Below are 15278 nucleotides of genomic sequence, written 5' to 3'. Positions count from 1 at the left end.
CAATTTTCAGAACAATGAATGCACTTGGATACTGTTGCTTTTTTTTCTTTTTTCTTTTCTTTTCTTCTTTCTTCTCCTTTTATTTTTCTTTTGTTTTAGTACAAAACAAATAGACCAATGAATACTAGAAATACACCGAAGCGAGGTGTAGAGGGAAAGAAGAGGGGGGAATTAAGAGGGAGTGAGAAGGGAATGTAAGGAGGGTGAGATGGTGGGAAGGGGAGAAAGGAATGGCTGAGGGGGAGGGGAAGTAGAAGAGGGGATTGTTGGAAGGGAGAAATGAAAGTTGGAGGGGTAGAAGGAAGGGTGTATGTAGGATAGAAGTGTTATGAGTTGTTTATTGCTTCTTTTTTTTAACTGCACAGTATTTAAGTGATTATATAAAGGAAAATGAAAATGTAATAAAAGATTAATCTTGAAGAATAAAATAATTTTGACCTTAGAAGGCCATGATTTGTAAGCAGGCTGGCATACATTCCTGTGGGATGATAAAAATAAAACACACAAATACTTTCAAAATCATTTAATCAGAAGAGCGTTATTGCAAAAATGGCTCAAAATCAAAAAAATCCATATGTGAAAATCCCAAATTGGCTATCACCGACAGAAAGGACAACTCACCCAAATTTTATAGATTTGAACAAAATGCTAAGATACAGAGACTTAATTGATACACAGGGAAATTTAAAAACAATTGAAGAATTGGCAGATCAGAACATGAAAGTTGACTTGCTAACTTACCTCCAAATCAAAACTAAATACAATAAAAATACTAAATTATATGACATCGAAACAGAACCATACAAATTAGATAAAATTATTCAAAGCTCAGATAGAAAGATAATAGGGAGAATATATAAATTCCTCCTGAAGTATAAAATGGAAGAGGAAATTATGAAGGAACAAATAACAAAATGGGCACAGAACTTTGGCTGTAATATTGAATTAGACAAATGGGAAAAATTTTCGGGAACAAATTTAAAAATGACACTTATCAGTTGCAAACAAGGAAAACCAGTACAAAATGTTTTACAGATGGTACCTGTCACCACCAAGGTTAGCTAAAATCTTAACAAATACCTTCCCCAAAATGTTGGAAATGCGAATCAATACACGGAACTTATTACCATTTATGGTGGACTTGTGAGGAGGCTAAAATTTTTTGGAAAAGGATCAAAAATTGGCTGGAGGCAATAACAGGGGTTAATATAGAATGGAAACCTGAAGGTTGTTTTTTTTTAGGAATAATATCTGTGAAATACAAAAAAGAAATCCAGTATTTAATGCTACATATAATTACGGCGGTAAGGATTGCCTTTGCCCAGAAATGGAAAAACAAAATAATTCCAAGCGAAGATAAAATAATAAGAAAGGTTATGGATTGTGCTGAAATGGATAAACTAACTAAAGAAATACAGGGAAAAGAAGAATCAGAATTCTACCAGATATGGGATAAATGGTATAGGTGGATGGAGGAAAGAAACAAAAATCATGAAGGAATATAACAAAACTTAAAAAATAATAGTTATGAGTAAAATAAGAGGGTTAAGAATGGTGAAATCCAAATGAAATACAATAGAAAGGGAAATAATATAAGGTGAGCGGTATCGATTGATAATTGCTATTATAAAGAACAGGAAGTTCCTGTTCGTATTGTATTATATAAATGTGGTATACATCTAAGTTTTGTGTGTGTGTATTTTACATGTTTGTTAATAAAAAAAATAAAAAATAAGGATAGTATAAAAAATTCCCATAATACAATTATAAGAGAAGGGAAAAAGAATTTTTTTTGTTGCACTGAATAAAATCAAAATTTTGAAGGTTTCTTGCCATAACCAAGATAAGATGTCTACAATATATAGCACTGATGACACAGGCTTCTCAAAATTAATTTTACCCAGGCAATACACGCGCAGACACACGGACACAAATAATAATATAAATAATAACAATAGTATTCATAACTCTGTACTTTATCATTTTTGCATGATTAGAATGACAACACTCAGAACTATAGTCTCAGAATTTGAGACATTAAAACCTGAAAAAAATTAGAGAATACTAAAGTGAAAGATTTTTATGCATGAACATTTCTTTTGTAGTCCCAAATAATATTCCTAAAATTTCTGTCTGTTTCTTGAAATAGATCTTTCAAACTCAAGTGTCCTTTGTTAGGGCTGGTAAGGTTCTGTTCATTTGTAATAAACAAATTGAACATAAGGATTTCCCAAGTGTAAAGTGGTTATTATGAGTTAATCACTAATTTAATCCTGTTGTTTGTCTAATTCTCCTGTGCAATTTCATTATGCCTTAACAAAAGGTATAATGAAGAGCTAAAGATTTGAGACAAACAAAATTACTCGTCTGTGGTCTCAGATTTCCTACTTTATATATTCCAGTTAAATAACTTGAAAAACTTGAAATGTTTATTCATAAAATTATTTTAATCATGATTTTAATTAAAACATTGTAGTTTAAAAAAGAGACCTGATTTGGATTATTTGTATCTGCACTCAAAATGATGATACTATTGATGCTGCTACTTTCTCAGATAGCTTGCCAGGTTCATGTATTCAGACATTATGTTCGTGATCCACAACCTCCAGTTCATAAGTATTATAAGCTTGGAGATTTCATCATTGGTGCTGTTGTTTCTCTAACTTTTATTGTTTCTGATCCTTTGACTTTTGATGTAGAACCTCCACCAGTGGTATATCAGGATCTTAGGTAAGGAATTTTTCATTTTCCTTCCTTACATCTACAGTTTAATATAGATATTTTCAATAGTCTCCTGCCTGCTTACTAAGAAGCAGATTGCTACTATATATAAAGTATTGATTTGGCAGTAAATTAGTTGCTTGATTTTAACTGCCTTTAAATATTTGTTCCTTAGCAAATGTTCTGTCATTCCATTCTCTCTTCTTCTATGCCCTGACCTGTTCTATTTTCATTGCCAAAAAATCACAAATACATCTGTCCTAGGGATAATTAATTTCATTGCTTACCCCCATCAAACACTGTAGATTTACATTATACACGATCAGAAATAGAGATTTTTCCAAGCCATCCAGTCATTTTGTAGTCAGCATCAGCTACTTCCAAAATCTCTTATGAAGAAAGCATCAATTAGCAGTAATTTTGGTCTCTCCCTATCTATAATTCCCCCTCCCCTTCCATTCAATTCTGTTCAATCTTCAAAAACTGGCTGGACATGTCCCTGCAGATATTTTTTTTTTCAGAATCAGTTTACCATTGACATCTTCCTGGGGATGACAGGGTATAATCCAAGGTCATCTAGTTGGCTTTGTATCCAAGGTGTGACTAGAATTCACAGACTAGAATTCATAGTCATTGTTTCTAGCCTGGTTAATCACTATAACAAACTGGCTTTCAATCCAAAACTTGCATGTTTTGGTTTTTCAACCTTTGAACAATACAGAACAGCACTTTAATCTCCTGGGGAGCATGACTTTCTTTGAAATGTACACCTAGATACAACATGGATCTTATAAATCTTTCTTTTCTAAAAGAGATATATACTGCTGTGTGGTCAAAATCTGATTAGGCAACCTTTTAGTATTTGGAGCCCCTCCTTTGCATTTCTATCAAATGAATCCTGTATTTCTGGGCCCAGTATTTTGGCCTGATATTATTAGTACAAAGGTATGTGATTCTCCATATTCATTTGAACTGATAATTAAATTATTTTGATAAATAATCATCTAAAAAAAAAAGACAGAACTCAAATGAAGTACTCTACTTATAAAGTTAATAATTTACACTGGTAAAATCTATCTTTTATCAATATGTAACTGCCAGAGCAAGGTTTGTTTCAATAATAATAATAACATAAATTTAATGTGAAATATTTAGAAATGTGGAATATAATCTATCCTGCTGATTTATAATGCAACTCTTGTTCTAGCATCCTGACTAAGCATTATCAGCACGTTCTGGCTTTGGCATTTGCAGTAAAGGAAATAAATAAAAATTCTCAGTTGCTACCTAATGTTTCCTTGGGTTTCCACATCTATGACAGCTATTTCAATGCAAAGAGAACATATCGCGCCATAACACAGCTGATATCTACATCAGATAGATTCATGCCCAATTATAAATGTGGTATCCAAAATAACTTAATAGTAGTCATTGGAGGACTTGATGCCCAAACATCCCTTCATATGGCAAATATTTTGGATGTCTACAAAATTCCGCAGGTAAGATAATGGCTTTTCTCTTATACTGTAACATTGGAATTAGGCTTTATTTTTGTTGTTAATTTATTTATATTAAGATTGTTTTTTCCTAAAATAAAAGACAAATCAAATGAAAGGAAGGAAGGAAATTACAATCTTATTGTCTCTCATCCTTCTTAGATATACAATATCTTTAGCCCTTCATAGCTTTCGTTTCATTCTTATCTTTCCTTATTGGATTTTTCTATTCAAGAAACTGAAATAAGTGGATCAGAAATAACATAAACAATCGTTTTAAAATAAAACTACTCAAAGAACTATTCTAGCTTGAAAAAAATATTGGTTGGAGAAAATTAATATCAGACAGAAAGTATTTATTCCTCTGGAAATCCACATATCCTACTCAATTACTGGAAGAATGATAACATATCTTCCAGATCAAGCTCAATTTCCTGGTGACCTTATGAATTTACCTGTCCAATTTTCATGGAAATTCCAATATATAAATAGTTTGTTTTCTCTCTCTCTAATTGCTACTTATTTCTCAGTTCTAGTACACAACACTGGGAATCCTGATACCTTTCATCACCGTATTAACCCAATTGATCTTTGCTTATATTTCAGAGAATCCATTGACTTGGTGATCCACCCTACCTGGGCATTAGAGCTAATATAATGTTGCCAATTTAGATATGGTGAGCTAACTAAGATTTTATAGTGTCAAATTTCTATCTGAATTCTTCCAATAGAAAAATGAAAAATTGTCAAGAAAGAAATGTGAATCATCTATTCTTCTGAAAATGTTCCAATAAAGGCAATGAAACAATATATTAGGCTCATTTATCTTCTTTTTCTTTAGAATCAACAGAGAGAAACATCTTTGCCACCTTCCTTCCTATAAATATGAATTTTTAAGCAATTGCATGACTCAATGTGTAATCACAAGGTCTTAAAATCTAGAGGTCATGATCTGGCAGACAATCTAATATTCACCTCTGCTTTCATCATACAGAAATAACATTTTCATCAGGGCATACTATACAGATTCAATTGCTAGTTGGGAGAATATTGACGGTTGCATCTACTAAATTTCATTTTTTCATGCCTTGATCCAAGATATTACATTTTTCTTCTGTAACAATGCTTCAAATGTCTCGTCCCTCTTAGAATCACTTGTTTATCCATTAAACATTATTTTTCTAACCAGATATATAGATTTTCATAATCAATTTGATGGTGATTCAGACTAACATTGTGAGATGAGAGCTCTTTGGTTGGCTAAATAGGCTCAAGAAAAGTACTCATGTTTTTAAAAGAGGAATTAGAAATAAAAGAATAACAGAGTTGGAAAGGACCTTGGAAGTCGTCTAATTCCACCCCTGCTCAAGTAGAAGACTAATACTATTTCAGAGAAGTGATTGTACAATCTCTTCTTTAAAACCTCCAGTGATTGAACACTCAAAAATTCTGAAGGCAAGCTGTTCCACTGATTTATTGTGGAAAAGTTCTCTGTATTTTCCTCAGGAAATTATTATTACTCAAATGAAATTTCTCCTTATTTCTAGGTTGGTTCTCTCCTTGATTAGTTTTGATTCATTGCTTCTTGTTCTGTCTTAAGGTGCTTTGGAGAATAGCTTGACCCTTTTTTTTCTTTTGGCAGCCCCTTAGATATTGGAACATCGCTACCCTGTCAGAACATTTCACAAGGTCTTAAAGTGAGGTGGGAGCTTATGGGATCGAAGAAACAAAAAGGATAAAATTGACAGAGTGAATTCTACAGCATATTAAAGAATGCACTGCAAAAGTCCTCCCAAACTCCCTCAAAATTCTTAGAACTGTATTTAAAAATATTGGAGATTGTTTAGCCCCAAAAACTTTAGTTTAATATCAGATTGGGACTGACTGCTATCATATACAAATATATATTCACTTAGGGTTTGTGCATGCACATATGAAGCAGTATGCCAAGTATGTAATCAAGTGTAGTGAATTATTTCATTCTAGCTGATAACCCAGCGTTGCTCAGATATTTATTTATCCTAATCCTGTATTAGACAGGAAGAGTAATGAATTATATCTATAGTGTCACGTGAATCCCCCATGATGCCCCTTTTGGGTCCGGTAGGTCTCCTTGCAGTCTCTTGGGAACAAGCATGGGCCACTGTGCTCCTCCTGTACCCCACACATTTGGGCATGATCTTGTGCATGCGTGCATGATCCTGTACATGCACATACTACTCTATGCATGTGTGTGTCCATCTGTGCATGTTTGTGCATCTCCCGCATGCACCCCGTCCTCACACATGTCTGGCAGAAACCCAAAAATCAGCTGGCTGGCATGTGCCATGCACAGTGGTGCTGAGCAGGAGCAACAGCTCATGTGGTTGCAGAGATGGCTCTGTGTGCCACCTGCATGTCAAGGGACACACACACACACAGAGACAGACAGACAGAGAGATCTAGATCTATCTATCTATCTATCTATCTATCTATCTATCTATCTATCTATCTATCTATCTATCTATCTATCTATCTTCCTTCCTTCCTTCCTTCCTTCCTTCCTTCCTTCCTTCCTTCCTTCCTTCCTTCTGTTTCATTTAAGTATATTTAGATAGGAGTGCAACTGATGTTTTGTAGAATGTTCTTTTAAATATAATCTTTCTGAATGTATATCCTAACTTAATTCCTGATATTCCCCAATATCATTATATATTTTATGCTCCTGATTTAATGGAATCTACAGGATAGAGACAAATCCAGTTATTTTCTTAATGGATTTTTGTAATGTTTACAGATGTTATGGGTTTAAATCCTAGCTTCCATCCACTGATGTTAAATTTTGGGAAAACACATTAATTTGTAAAATAAATGTCTGCCATAAGAATTTGTCTCCAATAATATAGCAATAGCAATAGCAGTTAGACTTATATACTGCTTCATAGGGCTTTCAGCCCCCTCTAAGTGGTTTACAGAGTCAGCATATTGCCCCCAACAACAATCCAGGTCCTCATTTTACCCACCTCGGAAGGATGGAAGGCTGAGTCAACCCTGAGCCGGTGAGATTTGAACTGCTGAACTGCAGATAACAGTCAGCTGAAGTGGCTTGCAGTACTGCACCCTAACCACTGCACCACCTCGGCTAAATTCACTGCTTTATTTACCATTAAGTAAATTGATGGAAGAGACAATTTTGTGTAGTGGTTAAAGCATCCGGCTAGAGACTGTGAATTCTAATCCTGCCTTAGGCACAAAGCTAGCTGGGTAATCTTGGCCTAGTCATTTTCTCTCAACCCTAGGAAGAAGGAGATAGCAAACTATTTCTAAAAAAGTTGTCAAGAAAATTGCAGCGACTTGTCCAATCAGTCTCTGAGAATCAGACACAATTACAATAGAATACAGTAGCAGAGTTGGAAGGGACCTTGGAGGTCTTCAAGTCTAACCCACTGCCTAGGAAGGAAACCTATACTGTTCCAGACAAATGGCTATCCAACATCTTCTTAAAGACTTCCAGTGTTGGGGCATTCACAACTTCTCCTTAGTTCTAAATTGCTTCTCTTTCCACCCACTACTTTTTGTTCTACCCTCAGGTGCTTCAGAGAATAGTTTGACTCCCTCTTTTTTGTGGCAACCCCTGAGATATCGGAACACTGCTATCATGTCTCCCCTAATCCTTTTTTTCATTAAACTAGACATACCCAGTTCCTGCAACAGTTCTTCATATGTTTTAGTCTCCAGTCCCCTAATCATCTTTATTGCTCTTCTCTGCATTCTTTCTAGAGTATCTACATCTTTTCTACATCGTGGCAACCAAAACCAAATACAGTATTCCAAGTGTGTCCTTACCAAGGCATTATAAAGTGGTATTAACACTTCAAGTGATCTTGATTCTATCCCTCTGTTTGTGCAGTCTAGAATTGTGTTGGCTTTTTTAAAAATTAAAACAGAAGAAAAAAATGGAAGGCCCTCTTGTAATCTCATAATCATTGAAAGTGTACTTGGTGTAAAACTAGAATTGATGTTATGTTTCTGAGTGAGATGGTCATAAATCATGGACACATTTTTTTAAAAAAAACATTTCAGTATCTGAGATGATACTAGATGAAGTTAATAGTATCAAGGTAGACAAGAGGTGATCTGAACTGTATTTTAAAATTGTCTGAAGAAATTAAGGTTTTCCATCATCTTAAATCATCATACATAGTATTTCTGTAAATATGTGTAAAGTGTAGTAGATTTCAAAGTATAGCAATGTAGAATTTGCTGTCTAAATGCTGTTAGTAATCTATTTCATTTAATGAATTATATTCAGATCACTTATGGATCAGCTCCAGAGATAAATGATAAATCTCCAGGTCTGTCTTTCTACCAGATGGCCCCTAAGGATGATCTTCAGCATGTTGGAATCCTCTCTTTGCTTCTCTATTTCTTATGGACATGGATTGGGATCCTTGCTATGGACGATGACAAAGGAGAAAGATTTGTGCATGCTATTATTCCAGCATTTTCCAATCAAGGCATCTGTTTTGCCTTTATAGAAATGTTCCCTGGAATAAATTACTCTGCTGAACATGAAAACATGTTAAACCAAGGAGCAAAAATGTATGAAGTTATCACAGCAAGCAAAGCCAATACAGTGGTGTTCTATGGAGTATCTTACTCTGTTTTGTTTTTGATATGGTTTCCCCACATTTCTGAATTTGGAGAGCAAAAATCATATATAAATCCATTAAAAGGTAAAGTATGGATAATGACTACTCAGATGGAGCTCAGTGTTTTGAACTATCAAAGGACCTGGAGTTTAAGATTGTTACATGGTGCTCTGTCCTTTACAATTCACACCAAAGAACTTCATGGGTTTCAAGATTTCATTCAGAGTCAGAAGCCAATAAATAACAAAGAGGATGGGTTTTTGATGGACTTCTGGCAACATGTCTTTAATTGTGCATTTCCAAATAGAATTCAGGATAAAGTTGAAGGACTCATGTGCACAGGCAAGGAAAAGCTGCAGAATGTACCTGGCCCCTTTTTTGAAATGAATATGATTGGCCATAGCTACAGTATATACAATGCTGTCCATAGTGTGGCCTATGCCTTACATGCCATGACTGCATCAAGTCTCAGCCAAAAAGCAAGAATGGATCAATCCAAAATGATGCACTCTCTGCAGGTAAAAGGCTTCAAATTTGCAGTATGGGAAATTTTATCCCTAGCTTCTCCATCTGTTGTCCATAAATTTGCAGACACATTGAACATGAACTTGAACTTCCTTTAGAGGAAATTCATGCTTAATGTTAATATTTAATCATGATATGGAATAAATAAAATGTTGGAAAATTCACTAGTATAAATGCAGTGGTAATGCCTTCCTTTGAATATAGGCAAAAATGTTAACTCTGTTTAAGTAAACTTAGCACTTGACCAAGATGTAAATGATTTTCTTTTTTTTTAAAAAAACCCATCTAATCTGTGAGCAGAGAAACCAAGAGATCAACATTTGCAAAACTATGTAACACAATGATAAATTCTTCAGTATGATTTCTCCCCATTAAGCAACACAAATGCAAAAGGCTGATAGGAAGTGTTCCCACATTATGGTTTCCCTTATGGAAAAGAAAAAAAGGGAAAAGGAAGGGAGATTCTTTGGGGGAAAGAAAAAAACCCACTTAAATTGAATTTTCATTTTCAAACCAGCTTCATCACTTTCTCAGTAGTGTCTCATTTAACAATAGTGCTGGAGACTATATCTCCTTTGATGAGAACAGGAGGTTATTAGTTGGAATGGACATTATAAACTGGATTACTTCCTCAAATCTATCTTTTCATAGAAGAAAAATTGGGAGAATGGCTCATGAAACTTCTCTAGGAGAAACATTGACCATCAACAAAGATGCCATAGTATGGCACAGTTGGTTTAACCAAGTAAGTTTCACTGTTCTTCAGTTTAATGATTAATCCTAATAATTTTTGATTTAAAAATGAAAAAAGTACTATAAACTAACTGTTTTAACAAATGATGCTGATGATATTTGTCTATAGTGTTCAAAGAGGACCTTGACACCAAACAGGATGTGAGCGGTGCACAATGTGTCCGCAGGTGGTTGTTAAGGCCTATATGGGCATGAAATATTTTGCTACATGTCGGACAGACATCTGTGGGCATCATTGTTGCAGCATTTGCAGCTCTGGCTTTTCAGAGTGCTTGCTTCTCTTGTGCTATGGTTGTTCTTCTGTCCTCAGATGTCTGGCAGCCTTGGTGGATCGGCATGCACCATATTGATTGATCTTGTGCCAGGGTTTCCCAGGAGGTGGTGTCAAATTCCAGGGACTTGAAGGAGGTTTTCAAGGTGTCTTTGTAACACTTCCTTTGTCCCACGTGTGATCGCTTTCCTTGAGACAGTTCATTATAAAGCAACTGTTTGGAGATGTGATGGTCTGGCATCCTTGCAACATGGCCTGCTCAACGTGTCTGAACTTTCATCAGCAAGGTGTGAACTGATGGGAGGCCTCCTCTGGAGTGGACATCTGTGTCTGGCATCTTGTTCTGCCACTGGATCCTCAGAAATCTACATAGAATTCTATGGTATAACAAATGAAGGTCTACTGAAATAATATCTGGAGCATGTCTTTAAATTGTCTGAAAATGTGTTGATGGAAATGTAAAGCAGAATATACATTGAATTATTTTCGAGAACAAAGTCTTTTGCTCCAATTTTCAACCAAACTATTAAGAATAATAGGAACAATCATTCCTGCTCAAAAAGTCATACAAATTTAGGTTTTAGGTTACAATCTTTCCAGGTGTGCATATTTAGTGAAAATAAATACATATGAGTTTACATGTTGCTAAATGTATAAGCATACTTTCCAGTCCTCACAAGCTTATTTGGCTTGAACTGCAGCATCAGGCTTATCGTCTAATTTTCAATCTAATGCATGCTCATAATTATTAAAAGTTTTTAATCAGAGAGGTTAAGAACAAAAATAAATAATTCCAAAGACAACTTACTGTATATTAAAATGTAAGGAGTTAATCCAAACACAATGGGTTTTCTTCAAATCATGCATCATTTGTCATAGTAGCTTTGATTGCATAATTACTATAAAAACTGATTTCACCCAAATCTGTTGACTTAGATCTGCTCTAGTTTTCTTAAAGATTAACCATATTCATCCTACTACATCTGGCTGGTTATTGGTATAGCCAAGCACTTCCTTGTTATTCTTCCTTCTTGTGTGCCTTTAATAAATATGGGCATGTTTGTGGAATAGCTGGAGAAGTTTTAGAGACTACAGTGTATTTGGTGGATTTCATTGAGCTGGTTTCTGGATCTGGCTCCTTATTGGAAACAAAACTTACTTATGGTAGTCTTCCTTATTTAAATAATGCTTGTACGACTGTCTCTTGATGCCCAAACACATGCATATTGTAGATGTATTACTATATTCCTATAGATATTCATAGCATAGTTTGGTACAAAGCAAGAGTCTTGATTCTCATGCTCTTTCAATGATCCAGAATTCATGTGCAATAATATAATGTACCTAATTTATATAAGTCTAGACATTTGGTGATGCCATTATTTTACCATTTATCCAAGCATTTGATAGATTTTTTTAAAAAGAAAGTGCAAAGTCTGACCAGAAAAGAACATGGTTTGACAGAGTTTAAATTATTAAATATGTGACATATTATGGACATATCTTGTCCATTGAATAAAATACATGTAACAAACAAATCTAATAAACCAAAATACATTGGAAGTCAGTGAAAATTTATTTTCAAACATTAAAATGCTTTTAAATTCATATACTTATTCATCTTTGTACAGCAATCAGATGATCAGCAGTAGATCCCATCTACAGGATTGCATTTTGACAAAGAAATGTGAACTCTTTAAAATCTTATTATTCTGCAACTCTAATAACAAAAGGAGAAGAACAAGAATCAATTGAATTTTTAATCTATGATTTTTCTCAAATTTACTCTCTTCTTACATTTCTAATTAGGTCCAGCCAATCTCGATATGTAATGAACATTGCCAACCTGGTACTAGGAAGAAAGTGAAGGAAGGGAAGCCATTCTGTTGCTATGACTGCATTCCATGTCCAGATGGGAAGGTTTCAGAGAACGAAGGTAAAAATTAAGATAAATAAATGGCTATGCACAGAAAATTATATCTAGAAGATGTTGGATGTGAATCTGTGAAAATATGCTTTAAATTCCTATTCAATCATGGAGGTTATGAAGTGTTTTTTTTAATTACAGGTAGTTCTCGACATGACCACTATTGACACAGAATTTTTTGTTGCCAAGTGAAAAATTTATTAAGTGAATTTTGTCTCATTTTATGACTTTCCTTGCCACATTTGTTAAGTGATTTACTGCAGTTGTTAAATTAGTAACAGAGTTGTTAAGTGAGTCTGGCTTCCCCATTGACTTTGCTTGCAGAAGGTTGCAAAAGGTGATCACATGAAGATATGTACATATGTACGATAATGGTTGCAGTGTATGGGGACACTGCAACCATAATAAATATGAGTCAGTTGCCAAGCATCTAAATTTTGATCATGTGACCATCAGGATGTGGTCATAAGTGTGAAAAATAGTTATAAGTTGCTTTTCAGTACCATCATAAATTCAAAAGGTCATTAAACAGAGTGTTGTAAATCAAAGATTACTGTAGTCTCTCTCAAATGGATCCATCGATTGGGTCTCCATTGTTAGGGAGGTAAAATGAGAGATGCTTTTAAATATATCATCTTTAGCTGTTAAAGAAAAGGTAGGATATACATAAAATGATAAATCAGTAATTTTCTGCTTTTGTCAGAGCTGAAAAGTTTAGAGGAAAGTGTTGAATACAAAGAAGATGCTTAGGAAAGGACAAATGATGCATACATTTAGGTTAATGTTATCTTTTGAAATGATAGAGGAGAAAAAAATAGATGAGAGGGAAAGTGGGAAAAAAGATAGCTCTATAGATCCTTAGGTCGTCATTATCATGATTGTTATTGTTGTCATCATGAGAAGAAGATAGCAGATTTTTCAGTATTAATAATTGAATGGTTCCGCAATCAGAATTAATAACAGCAAGAGTCAATTATCACTTTTTGAAACAAAGAAGTATAATAAAATTACATTCCTAGGATCCACTTGAGAGGAAAAAAAATGAAAATGACCCATTTGGACTGCTGATTGGAGCAAAGAGAAGGCTCTAGAAACTATATTTGTGATATCAATTGGGTTTTAGGTGGCCTGCACTGGTTGCCAGTTGTTTTCTGGGTGCGATTCAAGGTACTAATTATGACCTTTAAAGTGCTCCATGGCTTAGGCCCAGGGTACCTGCAAGACCACCTACTGCCACCAGTAGTCTCCCACCACCCAGTGCGATCTCACAGAGTTGGACTCTTCAGGGTACTGTCGGCCAGACAGTGTCGGCTAGCAACCCCCAGGGGGAGAGCCTTCTCTGTGGGAGTGTCTTCCCTCTGGAATGAGCTGCCCCCAGAGCTTCACATAATCCCTGACCTCTGGTCCTTCTGACGCGCCCTAAAAAGTTGGCTTCTGCAGGAAGCTGGCCTGGCCTGAACAGAATAAAATAAATGATTAATTTAATTGTTAATTTTAATCTAATTTTTAAAATGTTATTGTTAATATTAATTGGGTTTGTTTTTTGATACTTTAATTTCTTTTTTAACTTTTATAATATGTGTTTTTATGTTGTACGCCGCCCTGAGTCCTTTGGGAGAAGGACGGCATATAAATCAATCAATCAAACAAACAAACAAACAAACAAACAACAAAACAGATTTGATATAGGAATTGAAACCATGTATTTTTTTTTTTGTTTTTCAGATATGAGAGATTGTTATAACTGCAGAAATGAATTCTATCCAAATAAAAACAAAAATTTCTGTCTGCCTAGATATGTAAGTTTCTTATCTTATGGAGAACTTCTTGGGATCAGTTTTTCTTTCTCTGCCCTTTTATTTTCTTTGATTACAGCTCTGGTGCTCGGAATATTCCTAAAGCATCACAACAGTCCAATTGTTGTAGCCAATAATCGAAACCTCACTTACACTCTTCTGGTGTCCCTCCTGCTTTGCTTCCTCTGTGTATTTTTGTTCCTTGGCCGTCCTGAGCAGGTGACCTGTCTTATCCGACAGGCTGCTTTTGGAACCATCTTCTCAGTGGTAGTTTCTTGTGTGCTGGCAAAGACTATCACAGTAGTTTTGGCATTCTTCGCCACCAAACCTGGATCCAAGATGAGAAGATGGGTGGGGACAAGACTGGCCATCTCAGTCCTTTTTTTCTGCACCCTGATTCAGGCATGCATTTGCATTTCATGGATGTGGACTTCTCCACCTTTTGTAGAGACTGATACTCATTCAGTGAATGAAGAAATCATAGTGCAGTGCAACGAGGGGTCAGTGATTATGTTTTATTGTGTCCTGGGTTACTTGGGCTTTCTGGCTATTATCAGCTTCTCTGTGGCTTTCCTTGCCAGGAAGTTACCTGATACTTTCAATGAAGCCAAATTCATCACATTCAGTATGTTGGTGTTTTGCAGTGTGTGGTTGTCTTTTGTTCCAACCTATTTGAGCACCAAAGGAAAGTACATGGTTGCTGTGGAGATCTTCTCCATCTTTGCTTCCAGTGCTGGTTTGATGGGATTTATTTTTTCCCCAAAATGCTATATTATTCTCTTGAGGCCAGAGCTGAACAAGAGAGTACAACTGATTAGACGGAATTACTGAACTCTAAAAACGTATTTTGCTATTATATAGAACCTAGAGATGAGACATGTTCAGTCTGTCCTCTATAATGATATTACTATGTTGTGGGCAGCCTACTACTATTTGCCCACATCTAACCCCCATCACACTTCTTTGTATCTCCTCGAGATTTACCCCCAACCTTCACCATCCCCCCACCACACACAAAGACAAGGGATAGGAAAACACCAGATAGCTTCACTTTTTCCATTTATTTAAGAAAAGAAAAATATAAAGTTAAGCAAATAATCATATGGCTTTTCCTCCAATAAATACATGTGAAGTATTCTTTAAATTTTTAAACAGTTT

General features: G+C 35.1%; 1 protein-coding gene across 1 annotated transcript; it reads left to right on the top strand.

Moving 5' to 3' along the window:
- The first annotated feature begins 2521 nt into the window (after positions 1 to 2521).
- On the top strand, positions 2522 to 14951 carry LOC116521559 (vomeronasal type-2 receptor 26-like). Its single transcript, XM_032236218.1, has 6 exons — positions 2522 to 2730; positions 3929 to 4220; positions 8509 to 9366; positions 9891 to 10118; positions 12207 to 12333; positions 14050 to 14951. The coding sequence occupies exons 1-6, from the start codon at positions 2522 to 2524 to the stop codon at positions 14949 to 14951; spliced, it is 2616 nt and encodes an 871-aa protein (XP_032092109.1).
- The last annotated feature ends 327 nt before the right edge of the window (positions 14952 to 15278 follow it).

Source organism: Thamnophis elegans, chromosome Z, assembly GCF_009769535.1.
Source record: "Thamnophis elegans isolate rThaEle1 chromosome Z, rThaEle1.pri, whole genome shotgun sequence".
Classification (NCBI taxonomy): Eukaryota; Metazoa; Chordata; class Lepidosauria; order Squamata; family Colubridae; genus Thamnophis; species Thamnophis elegans.
The sequence above is the reverse complement of the archived record's forward strand: the minus strand, read 5'-3'. Positions and strand labels throughout refer to the sequence as shown.

What these genes read in the sequence shown, in the direction of transcription:
- LOC116521559 (XM_032236218.1), top strand. Translation starts at nt 2,522, where the DNA reads ATGATGATACTATTGATGCTGCTACTTTCTCAGATAGCTTGCCAGGTT. An exon ending in AAATGATGCACTCTCTGCAG is followed by an intron (nt 9,367 to 9,890) that starts GTAAAAGGCTTC and finishes TTTTCAAACCAG; the next exon opens with CTTCATCACTTTCTCAGTAG. An exon ending in GGCACAGTTGGTTTAACCAA is followed by an intron (nt 10,119 to 12,206) that starts GTAAGTTTCACT and finishes ATTTCTAATTAG; the next exon opens with GTCCAGCCAATCTCGATATG.